General features: G+C 49.0%; 1 protein-coding gene across 3 annotated transcripts in view; it reads right to left on the bottom strand.

Moving 5' to 3' along the window:
- Nucleotides 1-13,788, bottom strand: part of PIBF1 (progesterone immunomodulatory binding factor 1) — a 504,884-nt gene that overhangs the window by 472,775 nt on the left and 18,321 nt on the right. For all 3 annotated transcript variants that reach the window (XM_063952932.1, XM_063952931.1, XM_063952930.1), the window contains one exon: nt 8,880-9,078. In XM_063952932.1, the coding sequence (XP_063809002.1) occupies nt 8,880-9,078 (199 nt within the window). The remainder of the gene's footprint in view (nt 1-8,879; nt 9,079-13,788) is intronic.

Below are 13,788 nucleotides of genomic sequence, written 5' to 3'. Positions count from 1 at the left end.
TCTGGTTGTTGGAACTAACTGTGACTTTGGCAGGTTTAGAATCCAACCGTGTTGTTGTAACACCCTCAGGGAGAGTGATACTTTGACCAGCAACTGTTCTCTCGATCTCGCTTTTATCAGGAGATCGTCCAAGTATGGGATAATTGTGACCCCCTGCTTGCGCAGGAGCACCATAATCTCCGCCATTAATTTGGTAAAAATTCTCGGGGCCATGGACAGCCCAAACGGCAACGTCTGAAATTGGTAGTGACAATCCTCTACCTCAAATCTCAGGAACGCCTGATGAGGTTGATAAATGGGGACATGAAGGTATGCATCCTTTATGTCTAGAGACACCATATAATCTCCCCCTTCCAGACTTGCAATGACCGCCCTGAGCGACTCCATCTTGAACTTGAACCTCTTTAAGTATAGGTTTAAGAATTTTACATTTAGAATGGGTCTGACCGAACCGTCCGGTTTCGGGGCCACAAACAGGGTTGAGTAATAGCCCATCCCCTGCTGCAGCAGGGGAACCTTGACCACCACTTGTTGGAGACACAATTTTTGAATTGCTGCTAAAACTACCTCCCTCTCTGGGGAAGAAGTCTGCAGTGCCGATTTGAAAAACCGGCGAGGAGGCACCTCTTCGAATTCCAGCTTGTACCCCTGGGAAACAATGTCTATTGCCCAGGGATCCACCTGAAAGTGAACCCAGACTTGGCTGAAAAGTCGAAGACGTGCCCCCACTGGAGCGGACTCCCCCAGCGGAGCCCCAGCGTCATGCGGTGGATTTAGTAGAAGCCGGGAAGGACTTCTGTTCCTGGGAACTGGCTGTAGCTGGCAGCTTTTTCTCCTTGCCCTTACCTCTGGCAAGAAAGGAAGATCCCCGAGCTCTCTTGGATGTATGCGGCCGAAAGGCCTGCATCTGTTAATGTGGCGCTTTCTTAGGCTGTGAGGAAACATAAGGTAAAAAATAAGATTTTACTTACCGATAAATCTATTTCTCGGAGTCCGTAGTGGATGCTGGGGTTCCTGAAAGGACCATGGGGAATAGCGGCTCCGCAGGAGACAGGGCACAAAAAGTAAAGCTTTTCCGATCAGGTGGTGTGCACTGGCTCCTCCCCCTATGACCCTCCTCCAGACTCCAGTTAGGTACTGTGCCCGGACGAGCGTACACAATAAGGGAGGATTTTGAATCCCGGGTAAGACTCATACCAGCCACACCAATCACACCGTACAACTTGTGATCTAAACCCAGTTAACAGTATGATAACAGCGGAGCCTCTGAAAGATGGCTTCCTTTAACAATAACCCGAATTAGTTAACAATAACTATGTACAACTTATGCAGATAATCCGCACTTGGGATGGGCGCCCAGCATCCACTACGGACTCCGAGAAATAGATTTATCGGTAAGTAAAATCTTATTTTCTCTATCGTCCTAGTGGATGCTGGGGTTCCTGAAAGGACCATGGGGATTATACCAAAGCTCCCAAACGGGCGGGAGAGTGCGGATGACTCTGCAGCACCGAATGAGAGAACTCCAGGTCCTCCTTAGCCAGAGTATCAAATTTGTAAAATTTTACAAACGTGTTCTCCCCTGACCACGTAGCTGCTCGGCAAAGTTGTAATGCCGAGACCCCTCGGGCAGCCGCCCAAGATGAGCCCACCTTCCTTGTGGAGTGGGCCTTTACAGATTTAGGCTGTGGCAAGCCTGCCACAGAATGTGCAAGTTGGATTGTGCTACAGATCCAACGAGCAATCGTCTGCTTAGACGCAGGAGCACCCATCTTGTTGGGTGCATACAATATAAACAACGAGTCAGATTTTCTGACTCCAGCTGTCCTTGCAATATATATTTTTAATGCTCTGACAACGTCCAGTAACTTGGAGTCCTCCAAGTCACTTGTAGCCGCAGGCACTACAATAGGCTGGTTCAGATGAAATGCTGACACCACCTTAGGGAGAAAATGCGGACGAGTTCGCAGTTCTGCCCTGTCCGAATGGAAAATCAGATATGGGCTTTTGTAAGATAAAGCTGCCAATTCTGACACTCTCCTGGCAGAAGCCAGGGCTAGAAGCATGGTCACTTTCCATGTGAGATATTTCAAATCCACCTTTTTTAGTGGTTCAAACCAATGAGATTTTAGGAAGTCCAAAACCACATTTAGATCCCACGGTGCCACTGGAGGCACCACAGGAGGCTGTATATGCAGCACTCCCTTAACAAAGGTCTGGACTTCAGGGACTGAAGCCAATTCTTTTTGAAAGAAAATCGACAGGGCCGAAATTTGAACCTTAATAGATCCCAATTTGAGACCCATTGACAATCCTGATTGCAGGAAATGTAGGAATCGACCCAGTTGAAATTCCTCCGTCGGAGCACTCCGATCTTCGCACCACGCAACATATTTTCGCCAAATTCGGTGATAATGTTGCACGGTTACTTCCTTCCTTGCTTTAATCAAAGTAGGAATGACTTCTTCCGGCATGCCTCTTTCCTTTAGGATCCGGCGTTCAACCGCCATGCCGTCAAACGCAGCCGCGGTAAGTCTTGAAACAGACAGGGACCCTGCTGAAGCAAGTCCCTCCTTAGAGGTAGAGGCCACGGATCTTCCGTGATCATCTCTTGAAGTTCCGGGTACCAAGTCCTCCTTGGCCAATCCGGAACCACTAGTATCGTTCTTACGCCTCTTTGCCGTATAATTCTCAATACTTTTGGTATGAGAGGCAGAGGAGGAAACACATACACCGACTGGTACACCCAAGGCGTTACCAGCGCGTCCACAGCTATTGCCTGCGGATCTCTTGACCTGGCGCAATACCTGTCCAGTTTTTTGTTGAGGCGAGACGCCATCATGTCCACCATTGGTCTTTCCCAACGGGTTACCAGCATGTGGAAGACTTCTGGATGAAGTCCCCACTCTCCCGGGTGAAGATCGTGTCTGCTGAGGAAGTCTGCTTCCCAGTTGTCCACTCCCGGGATGAACACTGCTGACAGTGCTATCACATGATTCTCTGCCCAGCGAAGAATCCTTGCAGCTTCTGCCATTGCCCTCCTGCTTCTTGTGCCGCCCTGTCTGTTCACATGGGCGACTGCCGTGATGTTGTCCGACTGGATCAATACCGGTTTTCCCTGAAGCAGAGGTTCTGCCTGGTTTAGAGCATTGTATATTGCTCTTAGTTCCAGAATGTTTATGTGAAGAGACGTTTCCAGGCTCGTCCATACTCCCTGGAAGTTTCTTCCTTGTGTGACTGCTCCCCAGCCTCTCAGGCTGGCGTCCGTGGTCACCAGGATCCAATCCTGTATGCCGAATCTGCGGCCCTCCAATAGATGAGCACTCTGCAACCACCACAGAAGAGACACCCTTGTCCTTGGAGACAGGGTTATCCGTAGGTGCATCTGAAGATGCGACCCTGACCATTTGTCCAACAGATCCCTTTGGAAAATTCTTGCGTGGAATCTGCCGAATGGAATCGCTTCGTAAGAAGCCACCATTTTTCCCAGGACTCTTGTGCATTGATGTACAGACACCTTTCCTGGTTTTAGGAGGTTCCTGACAAGCTCGGATAACTCCTTGGCTTTTTCCTCCGGGAGAAAAACCTTTTTCTGAACCGTGTCCAGAATCATCCCTAGGAACAGCAGACGAGTTGTCGGCATTAACTGGGATTTTGGAATATTCAGAATCCACCCGTGCTGTTTTAGCACTTCTTGAGACAGTGCTAATCCCATCTCTAGCTGTTCTCTGGACCTCGCCCTTATTAGGAGATCGTCCAAGTATGGGATAATTAATACGCCTTTTCTTCGAAGAAGAATCATCATCTCGGCCATTACCTTTGTAAAGATCCGAGGTGCCGTGGACAATCCGAACGGCAGCGTCTGAAACTGATAGTGACAGTTTTGTACAACGAACCTGAGTTACCCCTGGTGTGAGGGGTAAATTGGAACGTGGAGATACGCATCCTTGATGTCCAAGGATACCATAAAGTTCCCCTCTTCCAGGTTCGCTATCACTGCTCTGAGTGACTCCATTTTGAACTTGAACTTCTTTATGTACAGGTTCAAGGACTTCAGATTTAGAATAGGCCTTACCGAGCCATCCGGCTTCGGTACCACAAAAAGAGTGGAATAATACCCCTTCCCTTGTTGCAGAAGAGGTACCTTGACTATCACCTGCTGAGAGTACAGCTTGTGAATGGCTTCCAACACCGTCTCCCTTTCGGAGGGGGACGTTGGTAAAGCAGACCTCAGGAAACGGCGAGGTGGATCTGTCTCTAATTCCAACCTGTATCCCTGAGATATTATCTGCAGGATCCAGGGATCTACTTGCGAGTGAGCCCACTGCGCGCTGTAATTTTTGAGACGACCGCCCACCGTCCCCGAGTCCGCTTGAGAAGCCCCAGCGTCATGCTGAGGCTTTTGTAGAAGCCGGGGAGGGCTTCTGATCCTGGGAAGGAGCTGCGTGTTGCTGTCTCTTCCCTCGACCTTTGCCTCGTGGCAAATATGAATAGCCCTTTGCTCTCTTATTTTTAAAGGAACGAAAGGGCTGCGGTTGAAAAGTCGGTGCCTTTTTCTGTTGGGGAGTGACTTGAGGTAGAAAGGTGGATTTCCCGGCTGTAGCCGTGGCCACCAAATCTGATAGACCGACTCCAAATAACTCCTCCCCCTTATACGGCAAAACTTCCATATGCCGTTTTGAATCCGCATCGCCTGTCCACTGTCGCGTCCATAAAGCTCTTCTGGCCGAAATGGACATAGCACTTACCCGTGATGCCAGTGTGCATATATCCCTCTGTGCATCACGCATATAAAGAAATGCATCCTTTATTTGTTCTAACGACAGTAGAATATTGTCCCTGTCCAGGGTATCAATATTTTCAATCAGGGATTCTGACCAAACTACCCCCGCACTGCCCATCCAGGCAGTTGCTACAGCTGGTCGTAGTATAACACCTGCATGTGTGTATATACTTTTTTGGATATTTTCCATCCTCCTATCTGATGGATCTTTAAGTGCGGCCGTCTCAGGAGAGGGTAACGCCACTTGTTTAGATAAGCGTGTTAGCGCCTTGTCCACCCTAGGAGGTGTTTCCCAGCGCTCCCTAACCTCTGGCGGGAAAGGGTATAATGCCAATAATTTCTTTGAAATTATCAGCTTTTTATCAGGGGCAACCCACGCTTCATTACACACGTCATTTAGTTCTTCTGATTCAGGAAAAACTATAGGTAGTTTTTTCATACCCCACATAATACCCTGTTTAGTGGTACCTGTAGTATCAGCTAAATGTAACGCCTCCTTCATTGCCAAAATCATATAACGTGTGGCCCTACTGGAAAATACGGTTGATTCGTCACCGTCACCACTGGAGTCATCGCCTGTGTCTGGGTCTGTGTCGACCGACTGAGGCAAAGGGCGTTTCACAGCCCCTGACGGTGTTTGAGTCGCCTGGACAGGCACTAATTGATTGTCCGGCCGCCTCATGTCGTCAAACGACTGCTTTAGCGTGTTGACACTATCCCGTAGTTCCATAAATAAAGGCATCCATTCTGGTGTCGACCCCCTAGGAGGTGACATCCCCATATTTGGCAATTGCTCCGCCTCCACACCAATATCGTCCTCATACATGTCGACACACACGTACCGACACACAGCAGACACACAGGGAATGCTCCTAATGAAGACAGGACCCACTAGCCCTTTGGGGAGACAGAGGGAGAGTTTGCCAGCACACACCAAAAGCGCTATATATATATCAGGGATAGCCTTATAATAAGTGCTCCCCTATAGCTGCTTTGTTATATAAAAATATCGCCATAAATTTGCCCCCCCTCTCTGTTTTACCCTGTTTCTGTAGTGCAGTGCAGGGGAGAGACCTGGGAGCCGTCCTGACCAGCGGAGCTGTGAGAGGAAATGGCGCCGTGTGCTGAGGAGATAGGCCCCGCCCCTTTTCCGGCGGGCTCGTCTCCCGCTATTTTGAGAAATCAGGCAGGGGTTAAATATCTCCATATAGCCTCTAGGGCTATATGTGAGGTATTTTTAGCCTTTATAGGTACTCATTTTGCCTCCCAGGGCGCCCCCCTCCCAGCGCCCTGCACCCTCAGTGACTGCCGTGTGAAGTGTGCTGAGAGGAAAATGGCGCACAGCTGCAGTGCTGTGCGCTACCTTTAGAAGACTGCAGGAGTCTTCAGCCGCCGATTCTGGACCTCTTCTGTCTTCAGCATCTGCAAGGGGGCCGGCGGCGCGGCTCCGGTGACCATCCAGGCTGTACCTGTGATCGTCCCTCTGGAGCTTGATGTCCAGTAGCCAAGAAGCCAATCCATCCTGCACGCAGGTGAGTTGACTCCTTCTCCCCTCAGTCCCTCGCTGCAGTGATCCTGTTGCCAGCAGGAATCACTGTAACATAAAAAACCTAGCTAAACTTTCTCTAAGCAGCTCTTTAGGAGAGCCACCTAGATTGCACCCTTCTCGGCCGGGCACAAAAATCTAACTGGAGTCTGGAGGAGGGTCATAGGGGGAGGAGCCAGTGCACACCACCTGATCGGAAAAGCTTTACTTTTTGTGCCCTGTCTCCTGCGGAGCCGCTATTCCCCATGGTCCTTTCAGGAACCCCAGCATCCACTAGGACGATAGAGAAAAATTGATTTACCAGCAGTGGCCGTGGAAACTAGGTCCGCGAGACCTTCCCCAAACAACTCCTCACCCTTGTACGGCAAAACCTCCATATGCCGTTTTGAGTCGGCATCACCCGACCACTGTCGGGTCCACAGTGTCCGCCTGGCAGAAATCGCCATAGCGTTTGCTCTGGACCTCAGTATGCCTATATCCCTTTGAGCCTCTCTCATATAAAGGACCGCATCCTTAATATGTTCCAGGGTCAATTAAACAGTTTCCTTATCCATCGTATCCATATCAGCAGATAAGGTATCGGTCCACGCTAGTACAGCGCTACAAACCCAAGCCGACGCTATCGCCGGTCTGAGTAATGTACCGGTATGTGTGTAAATTGACTTCAAGGTAGTTTCCTGCTGCGGTCAGCAGGATACCTGAGGGCCGCTGTATCCTAAGACGGCAGCGCCACCTTTTTGGAAAGGCGCGTCAACGCCTTGTCCACCCTTGGGGAGGATTCCCACCGTATCCTGTCCTTGATAGGGAAAGGATACGCCATAAGAATCCTTTTGGGAATCTGCAGCTTCTTATCTGGAGTTTCCCAAGCACTTTCAAATAACTCATTTAATTCAAAAGAAGGTGGAAAAGTAACCTCAGGCTTCTTTTCTTCAAACATGTGGATCTTAGGATTAGGCACCGCGGGGTCATCTATAATATGCAGCACATCCTTTATAGCAATAATCATATAATGAATACTCTTTACCAATTTTGGCTGCAACCTCGCATCATCATAAACGACACTAGAGTCAGACTCTGTGTCGGTATCCGTGTCAACTAACTGAGAAAGCGGCCGCTTTTGAGACCCAGAAGGTCCCTGTGACATAGGGAAAGGCAGGGTATGACCCTCTGTGTTGTCACTGGACTCTTCCAAACGTTTGTGCAATAAATTCACATTTGCATTTAAAATATTCCACATATCCCATCCAGTCATGTGTCGGCGTTGCCAACGGCGACACCACACTCATGCGCTCCACCTCCTCCCTAGGAGAGCCTTCCGCTTCAGACATGCCGACACGTACGTACTGACACACCACACACTCAGGGAAAGCTGGAGACAGTTCCCCCACAAGGCCCTTTGGAGAGACAGAGAGAGAGTATGCCAGCACACACCCAGCGCCAATAATCTTGGGAAAAAGAAAAATATTACCCAGATACAGCGCTATTCACTGCGCCCAATTATGTGCCCCCCCCCCCCTTCTTTAAAACCCTCTGTCACCAGTGATCAGCAGGGGAGAGTCTGGGGAGCCAGCTTCTCAACGTGTGCTTGAGGAAAAAATGGCGCTGGTGAGTGCTGAGGGAGAAGCCCCGCCCCCTCAGTGGTGGGCTTCAGTCCCGCTCTCTCTTTAAACTGGCGGGGGCTCTGAAATAATATCAAACTGAGTAATTATATTCCTAAAAGCCAGTGCTGAGGTCTACATTGCAGCCCAGGGCGCCCCCCCGCGCCCTGCACCCCACAGTGTGCGCTGTGTGTGTGTTGTGGGAGCAATGGCGCGCAGCGTTACCTCTCCGAAACTCTGAAGTCTTCTGCCTTTCTATACTCACCCGGCTTCTATCTTCCGGCTCTGCGAGGAGGACGGCGGCGCGGCTCCGGGACGAACCGTTAGGGAAGACCTGCGTTCTGACTCCCTCTGGAGCTAATGGTGTCCAGTAGCGTAAGAAGCAGAGCCTAGCATTTAAGTAGGTCTGATTCTCTCTCCTCAGTCCCACGATGCAGGGAGTCTGTTGCCAGCAGGTCTCCCTGAAAATAAAAAACCTAACACAATACTTTCTTTTCAGGAAGCTCAGGAGAGCTCCCTGTAGTGCACCCAGTCTCCTCTGGGCATAGTATTAAACTGAGGTCTGGAGGAGGGGCATAGAGGGAGCAGCCAGTGCACACCCATACCTAAAGTTCTTTTTAGTGCCCATATCTCCTGTGGAGCCCGTCTATTCCCCATGGTCCTTACGGAGTCCCCAGCATCCTCTAGGACGTAAGAGAAATATACATCAATGAGCTTTGGAACTCAGATAATGTGTGGGTGTATTGTTTTCTCTTATGGGATGCAGTGTTTTGCGATGTATAGCGCACATTCATGGGATATGGTAATAAGAGGTGCAGGCGTTTACAATATATATTAGAGCGGGCATAGTAAATACTTGCGAGAAATCAATTTGGCATTCTATATATATATATATATATATATATAACACACATATAATATATACACACATTCCCGGTAAGTAAATACTCACAGACACATATTCGGGAATGGACAGCTGCTCCTCAGGTAGAGCACTGAGCTCATCATACGTTTCTTTTGTTAGGTCCAAGTCACGCAAACTACGACGTATATTCCCGGCACGCTCTCTCAATTGCTGATTTGTCTCTTCTGACTGCTTAAGCCTAGACAAAATTGTTTCCATCTCCTTTTTCATCAGTTCTTGATGTTTCCTGGTTAAATAAAAATATTAGTTTTCAGTTCCATTTCTAGATTCACATTAGTTTAGCTATATACACTGCCTTGTATATAAAGCATTTACATTTATTGTCAACAGGATGCAAATGATACAATAGTGCTGAGGAGTATCTTATTCCTACTACAGGATCTTTTGGACTATCATATTTATATAGCTGCTAGTCCCACTGAGCTCAATGCTACCGTCACCTCTGTTCAGTTGCTGGAATCACTGAGCTGAGCTCAAATGTAAGCATCCCAGCACATGTATGAGCAGTTCACTTAAAAATCCCTCAACATTCTTTCCCAATACAGAAATTTATCTTCATGAGTCTGACACAAGGTCCACTGCAACTGTCTCCTATAGGCAACTCTCCCATACCTGCAGAGCGCTAAGGTGAGGGGGTGGAAAAGTTACTCTCTCTATGCTGCACACTCAGACCACTTCCCATTCTGCCTCTTCTGTGAAGTACAGACCATCCATCAATTCATTCATTCATTCAGCTCCATCTTCCTGTCATTAATAAGCTCAATTTCTTAAAAATGTTTTTGGCTGCCTCACTTATTTCCTGTAATTGCACCTAATTACTCCCATACTAAGCAATTGCAACACATTCTCATTGACAGCACATGTGCCTCTGCTGCCACAAGACTTCAATACAGGCCTGGCCAAACCTGCGGCTCTTCAGCTTTTGTGGATACTACAAGTTCCAGAATGCCCAGCCACAGTTTTGCTATTTTGCAAGCCATGCCCCCCCCCCTCCCTTTTTCTGTCACTAGTAGGGCATGTCCAGCTCCCCTGCATGGGATATTGTTGCCCGCAGGTGGGATGTCGGGACAGTGCCAGAAAAATGGGATATTAATACCTACCAGTAAATCCTTTTCTCGTAGTCCATAAGGGATATTGGGGGAAACTAGTACGATGGGGTATAAACGGGGTCCAAAGGAGCCAGTGTACTTTAAATTTTCTTCACTGGGTGTGCTGGTTCCTCCCCTCTATACCCCCTCCCACAAGCAGTTATAGGTAAAAAAAACGGACCCAAAGGAGAAAGGACATATAAGAGAGAATAAACATGACAACAGAAAGGGTGGTGAGATTTACACACCACTAACAAACAACAACCAACAACGACTGGTAACAACAACGGCAACAGCTGAACAGGTAACTATTGAACAAGAACCTGCAGAAAAGTCCACACACTGAGGCGGGCGCCCAATATCCCTTATGGACTAAGAAAAGGATTTACCGGCAGGTATTAAAATCCCAATTTCTCTAGCATCCATAAGGGACATTGGGGGGAAACTAGTACGATGGGGACGTCCCAAAGCTTCCTGAACGGTCGGGAACGTGCAGAGACTACTGCAGCATTGCCTGCTCAAACTGGGTATCCTCTTTTGGCCAGGGATTCAAATTTGTAGAACTTCACAAAAGTGTTCTTCAGTGACCAGGTAGCAGCTCGGCATAGTTGCAAGGCCGAGACTCCATGGGCAACCGCCCAGGAAGAGCCCACTGATCTAGTAGAATGGGCCTTTAGAGACTTAGGAACAGGTAAGGCTGCCGACACATAGGCCTGTTGGATAGTACGCCTAATCCAATAAGCAATGGACTGCTTTGAAGCAGGGCAACCCTTCTTCTGCACATCATAGAGCACGAAAAAGGAATCAGTCTTTCTGACCCGAGCTGTACGCTTGACATATATCTTCAAGGCGTCAGAACTGTAAAGGAATCACAATAGGTTGATTCAGATGAAACGCGGAGACAACCTTCGGCAGGAACTGCTGTCTAGTGCGGAGCTCCACTCTGTCCTTGTAATAGACCAAGTAGGGACTTTTACACAATAAGGCCCCCAATTCTGAAACACATCGAGCAGAAGCCAGGGCCAATAACATCACTGTCTTCCACGTGAGGTACTTGTCTTCTATCGTCATCAGAGGTTCAAACCAGGAGGACTGTAGAAAATGCAATACTACATCCAAATCCCAGGGTGCCGTAGGCGGCACAAAGGGAGGTTTTATGTGGAGTACCCCTTGAAAGAAGGTCTGAACTTCTGGCAACACTGCCAATTTCGTCTGAAAGAGAGCTGAAATCTGGACCTTAATGGAACCCAGACGCAAGCTCTTCTCCACAATAGCCTAGGAAACATCCCAAGTGAAACTCTGCAGGCGGAAACGTGCGTTTCTCGCACCAAGAGACATATCTCTTCCATATATGATGATAGTGTTTTGACGTAAGAGGTTTCCTGGCCTGGACCATAGTTGCAATAACCTTTTTGGAAAGACCCTTGTGAGCTAGGATGTTCCGCTCAACCTCCATGCCGTCAAACGAAGTTGCCGTAAGTCCAAGTAGACGAACAGTCCTTGTTGAAGAAGATCGCTTCTTAGTGGTAGAGGCCAAGAATCTTCTACAGATATGTCCAGAAGATCCGCGTACCACACCCTCCAAGGCCAATCAGAATTGCCTGGACACCTTGATTCCTGATTCGCTTTAGCACTCTTGGGAGCAATGGGATCGGAGGAAACAGGTAGAAAGGCCGGTACGGCCAAGGCGATGCCAGTGCATCCACTGCCTTCGCCTGAGGGTCCCTGGTCTGCGAGCAATACCAGGGAAGTTTCTTGTTGAGACGAGAAGCCATCATGTCTATTTGTGGGCAACCCCACCGGTCGATGAGCTTCTGGAACACAAGATGGTGGAGCCCCCACACTCTCCCGGGTGGAGATTGTGACGACTCAGGAAGTCGGTCTCCCAGTTGTCCACACCCGGAATGAAGATTGCCGACATGGCTCTTGCGTTTCTTTCCACCCAGAGGAGTATCGGACACCTCTCGCATGCAGGTTCTGCTTTTTGTCCCTCCTTGTTGATTGATATACACCACCGCTGTGGCGCTGTACCTGGATCATGTGATCCTTGAGCAGAGGAGACACCTGAAGTAGAGCATTGTAGATCGCCCAAAGTTCCAAAATGTTGATTAGAAGGAGGCTTTCGTGGGAAGACCACCTGCCCTGGAACTGCGCCCTTTGGGTGACAGCTCCACATCCTCGCAGACTCACATCCATCGTGAGGAGGGTCCAATTCTGAATTCCGAAACGCCTGCCTCCAGGAGATTGGATGACTGAAGACACCACAGGAGGGAAATCCTGTCCTGAGGTGACAGCTGGATTATCCGGTGTATGTGGAGATGTGATCCGGACCACTTGCTCAGGAAATCCAGTTGAAATGTTCTAGCATGGATCCTTCCATATTCGTATGAGGCGACCATCTTCCCCAACAATCTGATTCAAAGATGAATGGAAACTTGAGCAGGTCCATCTCCTGAAGTGTTCTCGCCTTGTCCTCTGGTAGAAACACCTTCTGTGCCAAAGTATCCAGCAACATCCCCAGGAACAGGAGCCTCTGAGTTGGCTCCAGGTGGGGCTTCTGTAAGTTGAGAATCCACCCATGGTCGGACAGAAGACAGATGGTGCGGTCGATATGGAGCACCAAAAGTTCCCTGGATCTTGCCTTTATCAGAAGATAGTCTAGATAAGGCACTACACTTATCCCTTGGATCCAGAGTTGAAGCATCATCTCCGCCTTCACCTTCGTGAATACCCTCGGTGCTGTTGACAGGCCGAAGGGTAGTGCCTGGAACTGGAAGTGATCGTCCAGCAGGGCAAACCGCAGGTACGCCTGATGAGGAGACCGAATCGGAATGTGGAGATAGGCATCCTTGATATCCAAGAAGACCATAAATTCATGTTCCTCCAGGAACGCAAATACTGCACGCAGGAATTCCATCTTGAAAACCCTTAAATAAGGATTTAAGGCTTTCAGATTCAGAATGGGTCTGACCGAACCGTCTGGCTTCGGCACCACATACAGGTTTGAGTAAAAACCCTATCTGCGTTGCGGTAGAGGTACTGGAACTATGATGTGGGATTGGACCAATTTTTGGATAGCCAATTGTAATGTAACTTGCATATCCTCCTAAGCTGATAAACTTGATTTTAAGAAATTGTTGGGGGGGGAGTACTGTCGAACTCCAGCTTGTAGCCCTGAGAAATGAGCTCCCTGGCCCAGGCATCCTGGCAGGAGGACTCCCGGACGCGGCTGATGTTCCCACCTCGAGATCCCTTGGGGTGGGTTCGCTCCGTCATGCTGAGGCTTTAGTGGAAGCAGAACTGGTGGACTGTTCCTCCTGAGGACTGGTACTTGCAGGTTTCCTGGACTTATCTCTGGTACCTCTAGCCGCATTGGAGGCACCTCTGGCCTTTGATCGAAATGTGCGATACTGAAAGAAGTGGACAGACGGTCCCAGAGGGGAGAAATGTGGGTTTCCCGGCAGTAACCTTGGAAATCCAGGCATCCAGCTCAACACCAAAAAGCCATTCCCCAGAAAAGGGAGGGACTCCACATTACATTTGGATTCTGCATCTGCAATCCACGAACGCAACCACAAGGCCCTGCGTGCGGACACCACCATGGCCGACGTCTGAGCATCGATGTTCCCCATCTCCTTTAGGGAATCACAGAGGACACGAGTCATATCCCTGCATATCCCCCAAGAAGCCCCCTGAATTTGCATGGCCCAAGAATGAATGGCATGGGTCATCCAGCAACCCGCAATGACCGGTCTCTGGGAAAGGCCGGCTGCAGTGTATATAGATTTTAGGGTAGTCTCTATCTTTCTATCCCCAGGATCCTTCATGGTAATGGAGTCTGGGGCAGG

The sequence above is a fragment of the Pseudophryne corroboree genome, chromosome 2 (genome assembly GCF_028390025.1).
Source record: "Pseudophryne corroboree isolate aPseCor3 chromosome 2, aPseCor3.hap2, whole genome shotgun sequence".
NCBI classification, from domain to species: domain Eukaryota; kingdom Metazoa; phylum Chordata; class Amphibia; order Anura; family Myobatrachidae; genus Pseudophryne; species Pseudophryne corroboree.
This window is presented reverse-complemented; position numbering and strand designations above follow the sequence as displayed.